The following is a 16106-nucleotide window of genomic DNA, read 5'->3' as shown; positions in this document are numbered from 1 at the left end:
GCAAATTCACATGGCCCTCGAGATCATTCTTCGCTTGGACGTGGCCCAAGAATCCCGACCTTTAAGTGCTGATGAGCGGGACATTCATAGGAGACTCAAGCGCAAGGTGCTTAGTTTGTCCGTGCTTGAACGCGCGCGAAAAAGGCAATGTTCGAGGATCACCAATCTCAAAGATGGAGATGCTAACACTCGCTTCTTTCACCTCCGGGTCAACCATAGAAGGCGAAAGAATTTCATCCACCGTCTTAAGCACAATAACGGCTGGGTCACCGACCATGAGCACAAGAAGTCCATCATACAAAACCACTTCAGCGAAGTCACCAAGAGGGGTGCGTCCCGTACCATTGACATCAATTGGGATAATATCCCTGTCCCCGCTTGCGATCTCTCAAACCTTGGGGATGCCTTCTCGGAGGAGGAGGTCAAGAAGGCAATCTTTGATCTACCAAGTGACAAAGCTCCAGGACCGGACGGCTTCACCGCTGCCTTCTTCAAGGAATGTTGGGAGATCATCAGAGGAGACATTATGAATGCTATCAACCACTTCTCGAGCATGCACACCTCCAACCTCCATTGGCTCAACTCAGCGAACATTGCCCTCATTCCTAAGAAAGATGGGGCAGAGTGCATCCCCGATTTCCGTCCCATTAGTCTTATCCATGCCATTGCGAAGATTATAGCTAAGATGATGGCCTCGCGTCTTGCACCGCACATGCAAAGTCTTGTCTCAAATGCCCAAAGCGCTTTTATCAAGAAAAGGAGCATACATGATAGTTTCATGTATGTGAGAGGCCTGGCGAGAAAGTTACATCGCAACAAGACCCCGGCTTTGCTCTTCAAGCTCGATATCAAGAAAGCTTTCGACTCTATTAGATGGGATTTCCTTTTGGATCTTTTAAGGCATCTGGGCTTCCCAAGCAAATTTCGCGACTGGGTTTCGGCCCTCCTTTCCACTGCTTCGTCGAGGGTTTTGATCAATGGTGTGTTGGGTGATCCGTTGAAGCATGGCTGTGGCCTCAGGCAAGGCGATCCTCTATTCCCCCTGTTGCTTGTTTTGGCGATTGATCCTCTACACCATCTTCTCAACAAAGCCACGACCCAAGGGCACCTCCATCCTCTCTATGGTAGAGCCACGACCATCCGTGCTTCGCTCTATGCGGACGATGCTGCCATCTTTGTCAAGCCCATCAAAGAGGATGTTCAATTCCTTGCTTCCTCCCTGGCCTCCTTTGGAGTTATTACTGGTTTAGTCACCAACTGTGCCAAAAGCCTCGTCGCCCCTATTCGATGCGAAAATGTTGACCTTGATGATATTCTACTTGCTTTCCCGGCTGTCCGTTCTTTGTTTCTGATGAGGTACCTTGGACTCCCGCTATCCATCAAGCGTCTCAAGAGGATCCATTTTCAACACCTTGAGGATAAGGTCGCTGGCAAGCTCCCTCCCTGGCAAGGAAGACATGTCGCTACTGCTGGCCGGGTTGTTCTTGTCAAAGCTGTCCTCACTGCCATCGCCATTTACCATATTACGCCTCTTGATATCCCGATGGCGGTTCTCAAGAAGATTGACCATCTTTGCCGCGCCTATCTTTGGGCGGGAGCCGACAAGGTTTCCGGTGGGAAATGCAAGGTTAATTGGGACCTTGTTTGCAAGCCTAAGAAACATGGTGGCCTGGGTGTGCTCAATTTGGACAAAATTTCCAAGGCTCTTAGGCTTCGATGGCTCTGGTTTGAATGGAAAGAGCCCGCAAAACCATGGATTGGTATGGGCACGCCATGTACGAACAAGGAAAAAGATTTGTTTGCGGATGCCACTATAGTCACGGTTGGGAATGGGCGTATGGCCAGATTCTAGAACTCCTCTTGGCTGAATGGTTTGCGCCCGCGTGATATTGCACCTGACATCTTTGATCTATCCAAACAGAAAAACTGCTCGGTCCAGCAAGCTTTATCGACCAACACTTGGATCTCTCACATCGACATTTCCAATGGCCTAACCGTTGACCACGTTCAACAGTTTGCCAACCTTTGGGAAAAGATTGCTCAGGCCACACTTGTTGAGGATATGGAGGATTCCATTATTTGGAAGTTCACCAAGGACGGTTTGTATTCTGCCTCCTCGGCTTATAAGGCGCAATTTGAGGGCCTTACTACGTCGGACATGGTTCTTTCGGTGTGGAAGGTGTGGGCTCCTCCGCGATGCAAATTTTTTGCTTGGCTTGCTCTTCAAAACAGGATTTGGACATCAGACCGCCTTCTTCGTCGTGGATGGCCCAACTGCGGTCTTTGCCCCCTTTGCAAGCAAAGTCAGGAATCGACGGCCCACCTACTGTTCCAATGTCGTTTCACCCTTCGCATGTGGAATGAAATTCTCCAGTGGCTCGGCTTGCAGCACATCAATACCGCAGCTTGGATGATGAGGGTCTCGGTGAGGGAATGGTGGACAGGAAGCATTCATATCCGTAGCGAATCCCCCAAGGCGCTTGCTTCGCTGATGATGCTCATCTCCTGGGAGATTTGGTCGGAGCGCAATGCTAGAATTTTCCGCAATACGGCCGCTCCGTCGGCGGCCCTTGTTAGTAAGATTAAAGAGGAGTTGTCTCTTTGGGCTTTGGCGGGCGCCAAGCACTTGAGTATTGTAATGGCGCGAGAGTAGACCTTTATTTTCTTGCCGCTTTGTGGCGTTGTTTAAACCTTCTTTCTTAATTAATATAATGACAAATCTTTTGCCTTGTTTCAAAAAAAAAGTTCTGCACGGCCGTTGCGTGGAGATTCTCGTGTGCGACCGCCGCGCGCTCCCGCACACCATTAAATCATCACGACGATCGGTACGCACCATTAACCTTACTCACGCAATGCACTCCGCTGCATTGCGGCCCATTTCATTACGTCGCACAGCATCGTCTCGTTGGTCGTAGCGCACATTCCCGCTATTCCACGCGCAGAGAATAACATAACCGCCTCGGCAACCACCGATGGGTACGCACCGTCAGACCAGCTCATCTCCAGCCGGTCACCCCTAACCCCACCCCACGTCGGCCTCCCTATATCAGCCAACACTACCCGCCATGTACCGATCACACGCACTACCACCCCCGCTCTCTCCTGCAACCTCCATTGTTCAGAGCAGCACCAGCCAGAGCCACAAGCAATGGCGGCGAGGAGCGGCATTGTCGTCGTGGCGGCGGCGCTCTTGGCCCTGGTGGCGGTGTCGCAGGCGCAGGCGCCTGGCCCCTCAGCGACGCCGGCCGGCCCGCCGAACGTGACGGCCATCCTGGTGAAGGGCGGGCAGTACACGACCTTCATGCGGCTGATGAAGGAGACGCAGCAGGACACGCAGCTCAACAGCCAGCTCAACAACTCCTTCAACGGCAACGGCTACACCGTGTTCGCGCCCACCGACAACGCCTTCAACAACCTCAAGCCCGGCACGCTCAACAGCCTCACCCAGCAGCAGCAGGTGTCGCTGGTCCAGGCCCACATCCTGCCCCAGTACTACACCATGGAGTCCTTCCAGACGGCCAGCAACCCCGTCCGCACCCAGGCCTCCGGCGAGAAGGAGCCCATCACGGTCAACATCGTCGCCACCAACAACCAGGTCAACGTCACCACCGGCCTCGTCGAGGTCGCCGTCAACAACGCGCTCAGCGCCGTCAAGCCGCTCGCCGTCTACTCGGTCGACAAGGTGCTCCTGCCCCAAGCGCTGTTCGGGGCCAAGGCGCCGGCGCCGGCGCCCGCCGCCCCCAAGGGGGCCAAGACCAAGAAGGGTGAAGCCGCCTCCGGGCCGGCCGCGTCAGACGACGACGCCGCGCCCACGGGCGCCGCGGGCGCCAGGGCCGTCGGTTGGGGCATGGCTGGCATGGCCGCCCTTCTTGGCTACCTCTTGTGAGATGGGTAGCTTGGGATGATCGCACGACGACCGGGACGCCATGGCCATCAATCAATGTGCATAGACTCGATGGATTTCCTTGTCTTTGGTGTTTCTTTCCTTTCTTCCACCCTGTTCAAATTCCTTTGTTCCATTCTTGTTCTTGCCTTGTTGGCGGTTTGTTAAGATTGAGTTATGTGATTGAATTTATGTGTTTGAGGTAAGAATGTTAATAACGACGCAGTGCATTTTAAGTACCTGGTAGTGCGATTGAAAGACATGGTCCCGTTGCGACTTGAGTGTGTGTCCTTTTTATCAGATCACTGTGGTGCGCGGCAAAAGACTGTCGTCTGTCGGTGCTTTACTCACGTTTTTTTTTTCGAATCTACTCACGTTAGTTGAGCTGATAATAATCAGAGCTGGTACTAAATTAGGATAAGATTTTAGCTGCCCTATTGATTTGGACGTGTTCGCTGGTCAAAATGGGATGATAGTACACGTCCAGTTTTCGGTTTTGGATTTATCAAGCGATGGGTAATCATGGAGCTGGTGCAAGTGTGGAACAGAGTGGCGGAGCAGGGACGGGCCAATGCACGAGCACGTGGTGCCACGCCCGTCCGGTGATGAGTGAGTCGATTCTATTGCATAGTGGTGCTGCATTGTACGAGTACTATACACCCTATCCGCGTGCATGGAGCAGCAGCGATGCAACACATTCTATTTTGCTTCAGGTGAAAATGTTAGTCTGGAAACCTTCATTTTACTTCACAGATGTGATAGGATGGCCTTCCCTCCCAGGGATTCATTGTTTTCATCGGAGACGGAGAGTGCTCTCAAGACGAGAACCATTAGCTTGTAGCCCTGTAACTCTGTTGGCAGAGAGCATAACATTGCTGGTAGCTTCGTACTACGTATAGCAGTATCATACAAGGATTCATCGTTGTCATATACGGATACGCACATCATGGAGTAGCGTGGCGGCACGTCGCTTTCAATTATCAATGGCCAGCTAGCGCTGCCGGTCTGGCATCCGTTTTATACAGATGACAATGGAGCTCGCTTGGCTGGTACGAGTTACTTTTGCAATCATGCTTTTATTCTACTCTTATCCATACATACCAGTAAGGAGTAGCTTTTGGCTGATTCGCAAGAGAAGATGACACACTAGCTAGCACAGCTTTAAAAGGGGGGAAAATGGGTCCCCAATTTTGCTAAGTTCACTATAAAGCAATTTTCATTTCTAAGTGGACGGTCTTTGTACATTTTCATTTTTAGATAGATAGATAGATAGATAGATAGATAGATAGATAGGAAAATAGACATACATACGCTACTACAATCAGACACACCCGGACGTGTCCCCGGACAGTGTCGGCCGGCCCCTTAAAAGTCATGCCAGACAATCATACTCCTTATATCAAAAGTCTCCAATCCATGTAAGTCCATGCACGTCGATCATATATTCAGCACCAATTCAATAATTAAACAATGCAACAAAGCAAAATGAACCATAATTAAACATTAAAGCATGCCAAAATGAAATTCAACGTCCGGGCCACACCCGGCCAACATGCTGAATCACTTGTCGGGTGCCATCTGAGGCGCCTCTGCTACTGCGACCGCCGCTCTCAACCCCTCGTACACCCTGTGCACATTGACCTCCTTCCTCCCCGCCTCAAGATTCTTCTTGCCTTCCGGGTCCAAGAGGTTTGCGCGGCCAACCTTATCCTCCTCTGTCTCTCGAGAAGTTCCAACATCTCCTTTTCAACCTCTATTGTTCCAAAAGTTCTGGCCTTCTCAAGTTATCATTTGACACACGCCTCTTGATTTTCCAGGTCTATCTTCTGCCTCTCAATTTGCAACTTCTTGTTCAACCCCTAGAGGTCCCAGCCCATTCTCTCGTTCTGCGCATCCAACATGAGTTTGTATCTCTCCTCCCTCGTCGAAAAAATGCTCGTCCATGTGGCAGACATTTTAGACATCGCGGCGTCACGAGCGGCCCTCTGATTCTCCCACTTGCTTCCCATCACATGGTGGTTCTTCATTGGCACGATGGCTCGCCCATCCTCCCCTGCAACTTCTTCCTCTTCGCCATCCAATCCAATGGATTGTTGGGATCATGACGCATCATTTTTCTTCAACCTCTTGTTGTCGTTCTTGAGGTCATCCACAAGATGCTGCCACTTTGGTTTGCCATTCAATTTCATCCAACAATGTCTTAAACCGAATGGCTTCTTCTCAATTTTTTGGTACAAAGTGGTCACCAACCCCATCTGCCAAATAAGAAATTACATGTGAGATGCAACAAACAGAACTAGAAATGCAAATGATGACAAAATGAAGCAATCCAACATATGAGACTATTGACTCCAACCACGGAAGCATAGTGACTGACAAACTTGTTCACGTTGTCTTGGATGATGGACCATCTATGTTGGAGAGAGGACACATTGCAGGTGGTATGGATAGGCTTCGCCTCAACATATTCCTTGTGTTCATTGTAGACTTATGGATGTTTTCCAACACTTGTTGCCCTTTTCTCGGTGTCATATCAGGTGCATGCTTGTGGTCAACCAAGATTCAATCAACAAAACATCCTCATATGATGAGAATTTCATACCTCTTGCCTTGGGTATCTTCGCTGTTGGATTTAGGGATCCGACAACCCTTGAGAGATTCGAAATCTGGGGTGCATGCGGAAATCTCAACCTGCCCAGCCTGCCTACTTACGATCCTCCTAGCCTAGCGCGTCGAGCTCAAGAGACACAAAGACACAAAGATTTATACTGGTTCGGGCCACCATTGTGGTGGAATACCCAGTGTGGAGTGGTGGATTGCCTCGAGGGGCTATGGATGAACTACTACAGTGGATGAGCAAGCCTCAGGAGGTGAGGTGTTCTTGAGCTGGTGTGGTGCTCTACTTGCTCTGATTTCGGTCCCTTTCTATGGTGGTGGCTAAGTCCTATATATAGTGGCCTTGGTCCTCTTCCCAAATATGAGCGGGAAGCGATTCCACGACGGCGGGATTTAAAAGGGGATAAGTAGTACAGTCTATCCTGACAAAAGTAGTCTTTGTCTGCGTAAAGCCTCTGGTCGTGACGCTACAGTGGGCTCGGTGATGACCTCCGTCCTGCCGTCCTGGCGGTCTTGGTCTTGTTGCACCAGAATGGAAACCTTTGGCTGATTCCTCGGTACTCCGCGCCTGTGGCTTGCCTCCCTTGCACCAAAGAGGAAACCTGCACCCTGCACCCGCCTGGCCTGGGTCATCATGGCTCACGTCAGCCAAGCCTCATGAGATAACTTGCATAGAACTCTCCGCCCCTCAGGAGCCCTCCTGAGGAGGCCACTTCCTTCGGGGGTCTTGGCCTCGTCTGCCTCGCGAGGGTCTTACGGTGTTGGTGTTGAAGCTGGGCCGTACCAAACCGTCGATGGATCCACGTCATGGGCTGCAGGCAGGCAAGGCTGGATACCCCCGAATCCAGGACGCCGATAGTAGCCCCCGGGCCCAAGGCGCGCTCGGACTTGGCTTCTAGGCGAAGTCAAAAGGCAAGGGCAGAGCACCGCAGGCCCTATCAGCCTGCGGCCCTGAAGACATGTGGTGGTTGATGTGATGTGGGCTTCTCCACTTCCCCACGCCGCCTTGATATCTGGTAGACCCAGCAGCCACCCGTTGTTAGTGCAACTCGCCCTTCGCAACATACCATGCCCGACTCTTGTTTCCTCCTTCCCAATCTTGCGATCGCGTCCATAGATCTCGTGCCGGCGCCTTGCCCTCTCTTGGTATTCGCCATGGCTCCCAAGGCGAGGAAGAAGAAGGGGAAGCCGCTCGTGCCGGCCGGCCCTCCGCTGGCCCTGGAGCCAGTCCTTGAGCAGTCGATGGTGATCAATAAGGAGGGGCTGGACAAGGTTCGCCATGCACTCGCCGCCAATTCCAATGAGGGGAGGGCGACGACTGTCCGCCCTGCGTCTAGGCGAACCAGAGAGATGAGTGCCACTGAGATTCCCATCCATCTCCATGCTCTTCTAGCTGGGTTGATTCCTCCCTTCTCCATTTCTTCAATGTCGTGATGTCGCATTACCAGATCCATCTGCTGCGTCTGGACCCTCGCTCCGTCATCCTCCTCGCCGTCTTCGCCTTCCTCTGTGAGGCCATGGTGGGCATCACTCCCTCCATGGCCTTGTTTCGCCATTTCTTTCTGCTTCGGTTGGTGGACGCCCGCCAACGCTCTGGTTGGGCGACCTTCGAAGCCGTGGCCGCGGTCACTGGCTCAGGAATCGACTTCGAGCTTTCGTCTGTCGTGAAGGGATCCCGGAAGCAGTGGCTCCCGATGGATGCCCGCGCATTCAGCCCCCTGCTCACGATTCCTGGGTCGCTGGCTTTGCCAAGCTCCGGCTAGTGCCATGAGAAGCTCACTGACCGGCATCTTGCTTTCGTTTGAAAGAGGTTGACGAGGCTCTAGGAACTGGAGGTGACGGTGCCAATGGTGGTGAAGGAATTCGTGAAGCAGCGCATTGCTCCCCTCCAGCGACATTCTCGCCCGAGAATGGACTTCACAGGCGCCGGAGATCCGATGAGGCTGCAGAAGCCGTCGCTTGCTGCCGATACCTTGAGCGTGGTGCTCAAGCTCCTGACCGGCGAGCCCGAGCCTGCTGACCTTCCGGGGGGTGGCTGCCTTCTCTATCTGTGCTCGAACAAGGAGGCCTTCGCAGGGCAGATGCCCCCTGTTCGCTGAGTGGGGGTTGCATCCCGAGGGCATTGAGGGCCCCCGCAAGAATCCCGTCTTCGTGGCTCCTCTCTTGATTGACCCTGCCGCGTGCGCCTCGAGTGTGGAGGCAGGGGGGCGCGCGCCTCCATCAACCGTCGAGAGCTCCTCCGGAGGCCTGGCCTCGTTAGAGGTTCAGGAGCCTGAGGCTTCTGGGCCCCGGGAAGGAGCCGCCGCAGAACCTGTGCAACCCCGGGCTCCGGAGGCAGGGGCCTCTGACGCCTGGGACGGTGGCTCCAGAGCTATTGCTAGCGATGAGGAGCCCACCAATGGCCCCGGAGCCGTGAGCCAAAGAGTCTCGCTGGGTGCCCTGCCCTTCGGACCCCTGCTCTAGATACCATGCTAAGCGCTCCCCCTCTTGACGATCGCCCGCTGGGACCGGGTCAGCACCGCCTGTGCCTCGAGTCGCTCTTGAAGAGGAAGAGGTCCCCGTGCCATGACGATGGCACCCGTTGGTCGCTGAAGCCGAGGACATACGTGGCCGCTGATGAGTAAGTACCTTTGCTCTTGACCCCCAAGCGCGTCGCGTTTTCTCATGGCTGGGGTTTTGCAGGGTCTCCACGAAGGCGAAACCTCAGGAGGTAGGCACCCCCAAGGACTCCACCTTGGCGCATGCGTGCAGCCCCCTGCTCCCCGAGCCTGCGTAGGGCGTGGGACCAAGTCCATCCAACATTACGCCGCGAGGGTGCCCCGGAGCCGGGCCCCATGTTCTCTCCCCCCGCGACTCCGCCTGCGAGGCGAGGGGCGCGCCGGTGATCCTTCTTCTTGTCACTGCCGGCTGGGGGTGCCCTCTGGGTAGCCTTCGTCTTCAAGCTGTGGGGCTACGCCAGCCAGCCCCCGACCAGCGGCTTGCGGAGCACCTAGCGCCTCCCGGGCGACTTTTGGAGTCGGCGAAGATCTTGACGATGAGCTCGCTTTTGCTCGCGGGCGTAGTGCGTGCACTTCGGCCTTTTCGGTGAAGCAATGTGTGCGATGGTCCATCTTGGCGGGGAGCTTGCCAATGTCGACACCAGGCTTGAGGCAGAGAACCGCCGCTTGGAGGATGAGTGGCAGCGGCTGAAGGTGGCCATCAACCTTGGGAAGCTTCGGCGTGATGAAGCTGAAGCGCACGCGGCAGCCTCGCTCGCGGCTTCTCGTGAAGCTTGCGCCCGCGCCATGGAAGAGGCCGAGGCAGCCAACCGCCATTGCGAGGCGGCTGAGGAGCAGGACCGAGATCTTCTGTCTTTAAATGCGGCCCTGCTGCGCAAAGTAGAGGAGCGCCGTGCCCTGCTGGCCTCCTCTCCAGGTGAGGTGGCCCTTGCCGAGGCGGAGCTCCTGAGGCGCCATGAGTACCTGATGCTGGAGGCCGTGGAACACAGCATGGTGCTGGAGAGGCTGGAGGTGAGGGAGCGGCAGGCCACCGTGGCTGAGGACGCCATCGCCGCCTGAGAAGCTCAGGTCTAGGTGGAGGTGGAGAAGAGGGTGGCAAAGGCACGTGCTGAGCTGGATGGAAGGCATCGCCTGGACTTGGAGATGCTTAAGGCTGAGCTTGAGGGCCGGACCTCCGTCTTGAAGACCGAGCTGCAGGCTGTGGACCAACGCGAGAGCGCTGCCCGGGGGGCCCTGGCTTCCTCCGAATCTGCCCTGGATTTTGCCCGCGCTGAGATATCCTCTCTCTGGAAGCAAGCCGAAGACACCGCCTCCCTCCTGGAGAAGGCTTCGAGTGAAAAGTGCCGCCGCCTAACACTGGAGCACGAGCACGGCTCCATGCTCCAAGGTCTGCGCATCAGAGCCAACAATGCCTTGGGTGCCGTTTGTGATGAGAGCGCTCCCCACCCGCACGAGAACGACTACGCCAGCCATCTCCGCTTCTTTACTGATATCGTGACCCGCCTGGAGGATCAGGCTGCAAAAGCTCGCCAACTTGTTGAGGAGAGGAGCCGGGGCCTCCTTGGGCGCGCGCTCTCACGCATCTTCAGCAACCTCCTGAACCTTGAATCCCTCTTCGATTTCGGCACCGTGCTAGCCCCCATGCCTGCGGCCACCCAAGACAAGCTTGCCAAGTGGGTGGATGGTCATGTGGATGCTTTGGTGAAGGAGCTGACTCCTGAGGACGACACGGCCGTGCTCGAGGCCAAAGGAGCTGGCACGGGTGGTGATGACGAGGAGGATGGCAGCTTCAACACAAGCAGGGTGGATGGGAGTGACGAAGAAGGTGCGTCCAGCTAGGCCCATATTTCTTTTGCTTTAACCTGTATAACGAAAACTCAAACATATTCTTGTGAGAGCATTTTCAAAAGGGGTGCCCCTTATGATGTGTGAGATCGCTAAATGCTTTTGAAGTGACATCCGGAGCGGGGCCCCGCAGGGTTGTGAGCCGCTGAGCAAGGTAGTTGTTTATCACTTATCTTGGGTTTTGGGGGTCTTGCGTGGGGCCTGGCATCACGGCCGGGCCCCTTCTCCTGAGGAGAGCCTGCTGCGGGCTCCCGAGGCTCTGTGCCTCTTGAGGGGCCTGCTGGCCTGTGCTACCTCTTGAGCACTGCGTTGGATTTCCCCGAAGAGGAGAGGATGATGCAGCAAAGTAGCGTAAGTATTTCCCTCAATTTTTGAGAACCAAGGTATCAATCCAGTAGGAGACCACGCACAAGTCCCTCGTACCTACACAAAACGATAGCTACTCGCAACCAATGCGATTAGGGGTTGTCAATCCCTTCACGGTCACTTACGAGAGTGAGATCTGATAGAGATGATAAATAATATTTTTGGTATTTTTGATAGATAGATGCATAGTGAAAAGTAAAAGGCAAAGTAAAAACAAAGCAAGTAATAAAGCGACAGAGATTGATATGATGAGAATAGACCCGGGGGCCATATGTTTCACTAGTGGCTTCTCTCAAGAGCATAGATATTCTACGGTGGGTGAACAAATTACTGTTGAGCAATTGACAGAATTGAGCATAGTTATGAGTATATCTAGGCAATGATCATGTATATAGGCAAAACGTCCGAGACAAGTAGATCGAAACGATTCTGTATCTACTACTATTACTCCACTCATCGACCGCTATCCAGCATGCATCTAGAGTATTAAGTTAAAAACAGAGTAACGCCTTAAGCAAGATGACATGATGTAGAGGGATAAATTCATGCAATATGATAAAAAAAACCATCTTGTTATCCTCGATGGCAACAATACAATACGTGCCTTGCTGCCCCTTCTTTCACTGGGAAAGGACACCGCAAGATTGAACCCAAAGCTAAGCACTTCTCCCATTGCAAGAACTACCAATCTAGTTGGTCAAACCAAAAAGGATAATTCGAAGAGACTTGCAAAGATAACTCAATCATACAGAAGAGAATTCAGAGAAGATTCAAATATTTTCCATAGATAATACTGGATCATAAACCCACAATTCATTGATCTCAACAAACACACCGCAAAAAGAAGATTACATCGAATAGATCTCCACGAGAGAGGGGGAGAACATTGTATTGAGATCCAAAAAGAGACAAGAAGCCATCTAGCTACTAGCTATGGACTCGAAGGTCTGAAGTAAACTACTGACACTTCATCAGAGGGGCTATGGTGTTGATGTAGAAGCCCTCCGTGGTGGATGCCCCCTCCGGCGGAGCTCCGGAACAGGCCCCAAGATGGGATCTCGTGGATACAGAAGGTTGCTGCGGTGGAATTAGGTTTTTGGCTCCTGTTCTGATTGTTTGGGGATACGTAGGTATATATAGGAGGAAGGAGTACGTCGGTGGAGCAGCAGGGGGCCCACGAGGTAGGGGGGCGTGCCTAGGGGGGCGTCCTCCACCCTCGTGACCGCCTCTTTTGTTCCTTGGAGCAGGGTCCAAGTGTCCTGGATCACGTTCGGTGAAAAAATCACGTTCCCGAAGGTTTCATTCCGTTTGGACTCCGTTTGATATTCCGTTTCTTCGAAATACTGAAATAGGCACAAAAATAGCAATTCTAGGCTGGGCCTCCGGTTAATAGGTTAGTCCCAAAAATAATATAAAAGTGGAAAATAAAGCCCAATATAGTCCAAAACAGTAGATAAAGTAGCGTGGAGCAATCAAAAATTATAGATACGTTGGAGACGTATCAGGCATCCCCAAGCTTAATTCATGCTCGTCCTCGAGTAGGTAAATGATAAAAAGAGAATTTTTGATGCGGAGTGATACTTTGGCATAATTTCAATGTAAATCTTCTTAATTGTGATATGAATATTCAGATTCGAAAGATTCAAGACAAAAGTTCATATTGACACAAAAAGTAATAATACTTCAAGCATACTAATCAAAGCAATCATGTCTTCTCAAAATAACATGGCAAAAGAAAGTTCATCCCTACAAAATCATATAGTTAGGCTATGCTTCATTTTCGTCACACAAATATGTTCCCGACTTCTATACCCCCGATGACAAGCCAAGCAATTGTTTCATACTTAAATAATCTCAAACTTTTTCAACTTTCACGCAATACATGAGCGTGAGCCATGGATATAGCACTATGGGTGGAATAGAATATGATGGTGGGGATTTTGTGGAGAAGACAAAAAGGGAGAAAGTCTCACATTGACGAGGGTAATCAACGGGCTATGGAGATGCCCATCAATTGTTGTCAACATGAGGAATAGGGATTGTCATGTAATGGATGCACTAGAGCTATGAATGCTCAACAAAAGAAAACTAGTGGGTGTGCATCCAACTTGCTTGCTCATGAAGACCTAGGGCATTTGAGGAAGCCCATCGTTTGAATATACAAGCCAAGTTCTATAATGAAAAATTCCCACTAGTATATAAAGACAACTTATGAGACTCACTACATGAAGAACAAGGTGCTACTTTGAAGCACAAGTGTGGAAAAAGAGATAGTAGCATTGCCCCTTCTTTTTTTGGGCCTTTTTTTTCTTTTGGCCTTTCCCTTTTTTTGGGCCATGCTCTAATAATGATGATCGTCACACTTCTATTGATTATAACATAAGGATTACAACTCGAAACTTAGAACAAGATATGACTCTATATGAATGCCTCCGGCAGTGTACCGGGATGGTGCAATGAATCAAGAGTGACACATATGAAAAATAATGCATGGTGGCTTTGCCACAAATACGATGTCAACTACATGATCATGCAATGGCAATATGTCAAAAGTAATATATGTCATTATGAAGGTGATGGAAGTTGCATGGCAATATATCTCGGAATGGCTATGGAAATGCCATAATAGGTAGGTATGGTGGCTGTTTTGAGGAAGATAAAAGGAGGTTTATGTGTGATAGAGCGTATCGTATCACGGGGTTTGGATGCATCGGCGAAGTTTGCACCAACTCTCAAGGTGAGAAAGGGCAATGCACGGTACCGAAGAGGCTAGCAAAGGTGGACAGGTGAGAGTGCGTATAATCCATGGACTCAACATTAGTCAAAAGAACTCATATACTTATTGCAAAAATTTAGAAGCCATAAAAAGTCAAGTACTACGCACATGCTCCTAGGAGGATAGATTGGTAGGAAAATACCATCGCTCGTCCTTGGCCGCCACTCATAAGGATGCACAAGCCAGGTACACTTCATGTTTCAAATTTGTTACACAACTTTAACCATACGTGCATGCTACGGGACTTGCAAACTTCAACGGAAGCATTCTTTGAATTCATAATTACCCAACTAGCACGACTTTGATATTATCACCTCCATATCTCAAAACAATTATCAAGCGTCAAACTTATCTTGGTATTCAACGCACTCAAAAGAAAGTTTCACATATCTTGAACACCAAGTATATTAACATTAAGCAAATTACCATGCTATTCACGACTCTCAAAATAATCTAAGTGAAGTATGAGAGATCAATAGTTTCTTTAAAACAAGTCCACCATCGTGCTCTAAAAGATCTAAGTGAAGCACTAGAGCAAAAATTATCACGCTCAAAAGATATAAGTGAAGCACTATGAGCAAAACTATCAAACTCAAAAGATATAAGTGAAGCACATAGAGTATTCTAACAAATTCCAATTCATGTATGGCTCTCTCAAAAGGTGTGTACAGCAAGGATGACTGTGGTAGACTAACAAGCAAAGACGCAAATAATACAAGACGCTCCAAGCAAAACACATATCATGTGGTGAATAAAAATATAGCTCCAAGTAAATTACCGATAGAAGTGGACGAAAGAGGGGATACCTTCCGGGGAATCCCCAAGCTTTGACTTTTTGGTGTCCTTGGATTATCTTGGGGGTGCCATGGGCATCCCCAAGCTTAGGCTCTTGCCACTCCTTGTTCCATAATCCATCAAAAGAATTCACCCAAAACTTGAAAACTTCAGAACACAAAACTCAACAGAAATCTCGTGAGCTCCGTTAGAGAAAGAAAACAAAAGACTACTTCAAGGTACTGTAATGAACTCATCCTTTATTTATATTGGTGTTAAACCTACTGTATTCCAACTTCTATATGGATTATAAACTATTTTATTAGCCATAGATTCATCAAAATAAGCAAACAACACACGCAAAACAGAATCTGTCAAAAACAGAACAGTCTGTAGTAATCTGTAACTAACGCAAACTTCTGGAACTCTAAAAATTCTACCAAAATAGGAAGTCCTGGAAAATTTGTTTATTGATCAGAAGCAAAAAGAATCAATGCAAAATCGCGTTCCTGTGATTTAACGAAATTATATTCGTGCGCGCAAAGTTTCTGATTTTCAGCAGAATCAAATCAACTATCATCGTAGGTTATCCTATAGGTTCTACTTGGCACAAACACTAATTAAAAGATAAAAACACATCCAAACAGAGGCTAGATGGATTATTTATTCCTAAACAGAAGCAAAAACAAAAAACACAAAATAAAATTGGGTTGCCTCCCGACAAGCGCTATCATTTAACGCCCCTAGCTAGGCATAAAAGCAAGGATAGATCTAGGTATTGCCATCTTTAATTTTCATTTTTTTAGCGGAGTCATGCTCGAATCCGGGGGGTTCTTTCCGCTTCCCTTCATACTCAGAAATTTTTATATCTAAAGAATCCAACCGCTTATTACAAAGAGTAATCAACAATTCATGCGGTGAAGATTTCCGCTAACACTTTTAAGAGGCTCAAGAGACTTTTGTAAACAATTTGTTACTTCACAAATCTTTTCAAACACTTGGGTTTCTTCTTGGGTAGGATGAGATCCTCCCTTTTCGGGTAATGTTCCCACTATTCCCTCTATAATTTCATGCACAATACTGGGACCAATCTCAATAAAATTTCCCTTGGCAATGCAATCCAAGAGTTGTCTATGCGTCATATTTAACCCAACATAAAAATTACAAAGAAGAATTCTGAAGTTCACCTCTAGGGTGCACTTATGATAAGATTCCATCATCCTATACCAAGCATCTTTTAAGTTTTCTCCTTGCCTTTGCTTGAAGTGAAGGACTTCAAACTTGGGAGACATAGGAGCGGATAAGGAATTGGATATAATGACAAGCAAGCGGACACACGGGAAAACAA

At 50.0% G+C, this 16106-nt stretch overlaps 1 protein-coding gene across 1 annotated transcript; it reads left to right on the top strand.

The window, feature by feature from the left end:
- The first annotated feature begins 3066 nt into the window (after positions 1-3066).
- On the top strand, positions 3067-4122 carry LOC100037576 (fasciclin-like arabinogalactan protein 11). The gene has a single exon (XM_044493457.1). The coding sequence runs from the start codon at positions 3149-3151 to the stop codon at positions 3884-3886; it is 738 nt and encodes a 245-aa protein (XP_044349392.1). The 5' UTR covers positions 3067-3148; the 3' UTR covers positions 3887-4122.
- Positions 4123-16106: the final 11984 nt, after the last annotated feature.

This window comes from Triticum aestivum, chromosome 3B (assembly GCF_018294505.1).
Source record: "Triticum aestivum cultivar Chinese Spring chromosome 3B, IWGSC CS RefSeq v2.1, whole genome shotgun sequence".
In the NCBI taxonomy this organism is placed as follows: Eukaryota; Viridiplantae; Streptophyta; class Magnoliopsida; order Poales; family Poaceae; genus Triticum; species Triticum aestivum.
This window is presented reverse-complemented; position numbering and strand designations above follow the sequence as displayed.

What these genes read in the sequence shown, in the direction of transcription:
- LOC100037576 (XM_044493457.1), top strand. Translation starts at nt 3,149, where the DNA reads ATGGCGGCGAGGAGCGGCATTGTCGTCGTGGCGGCGGCGCTCTTGGCC.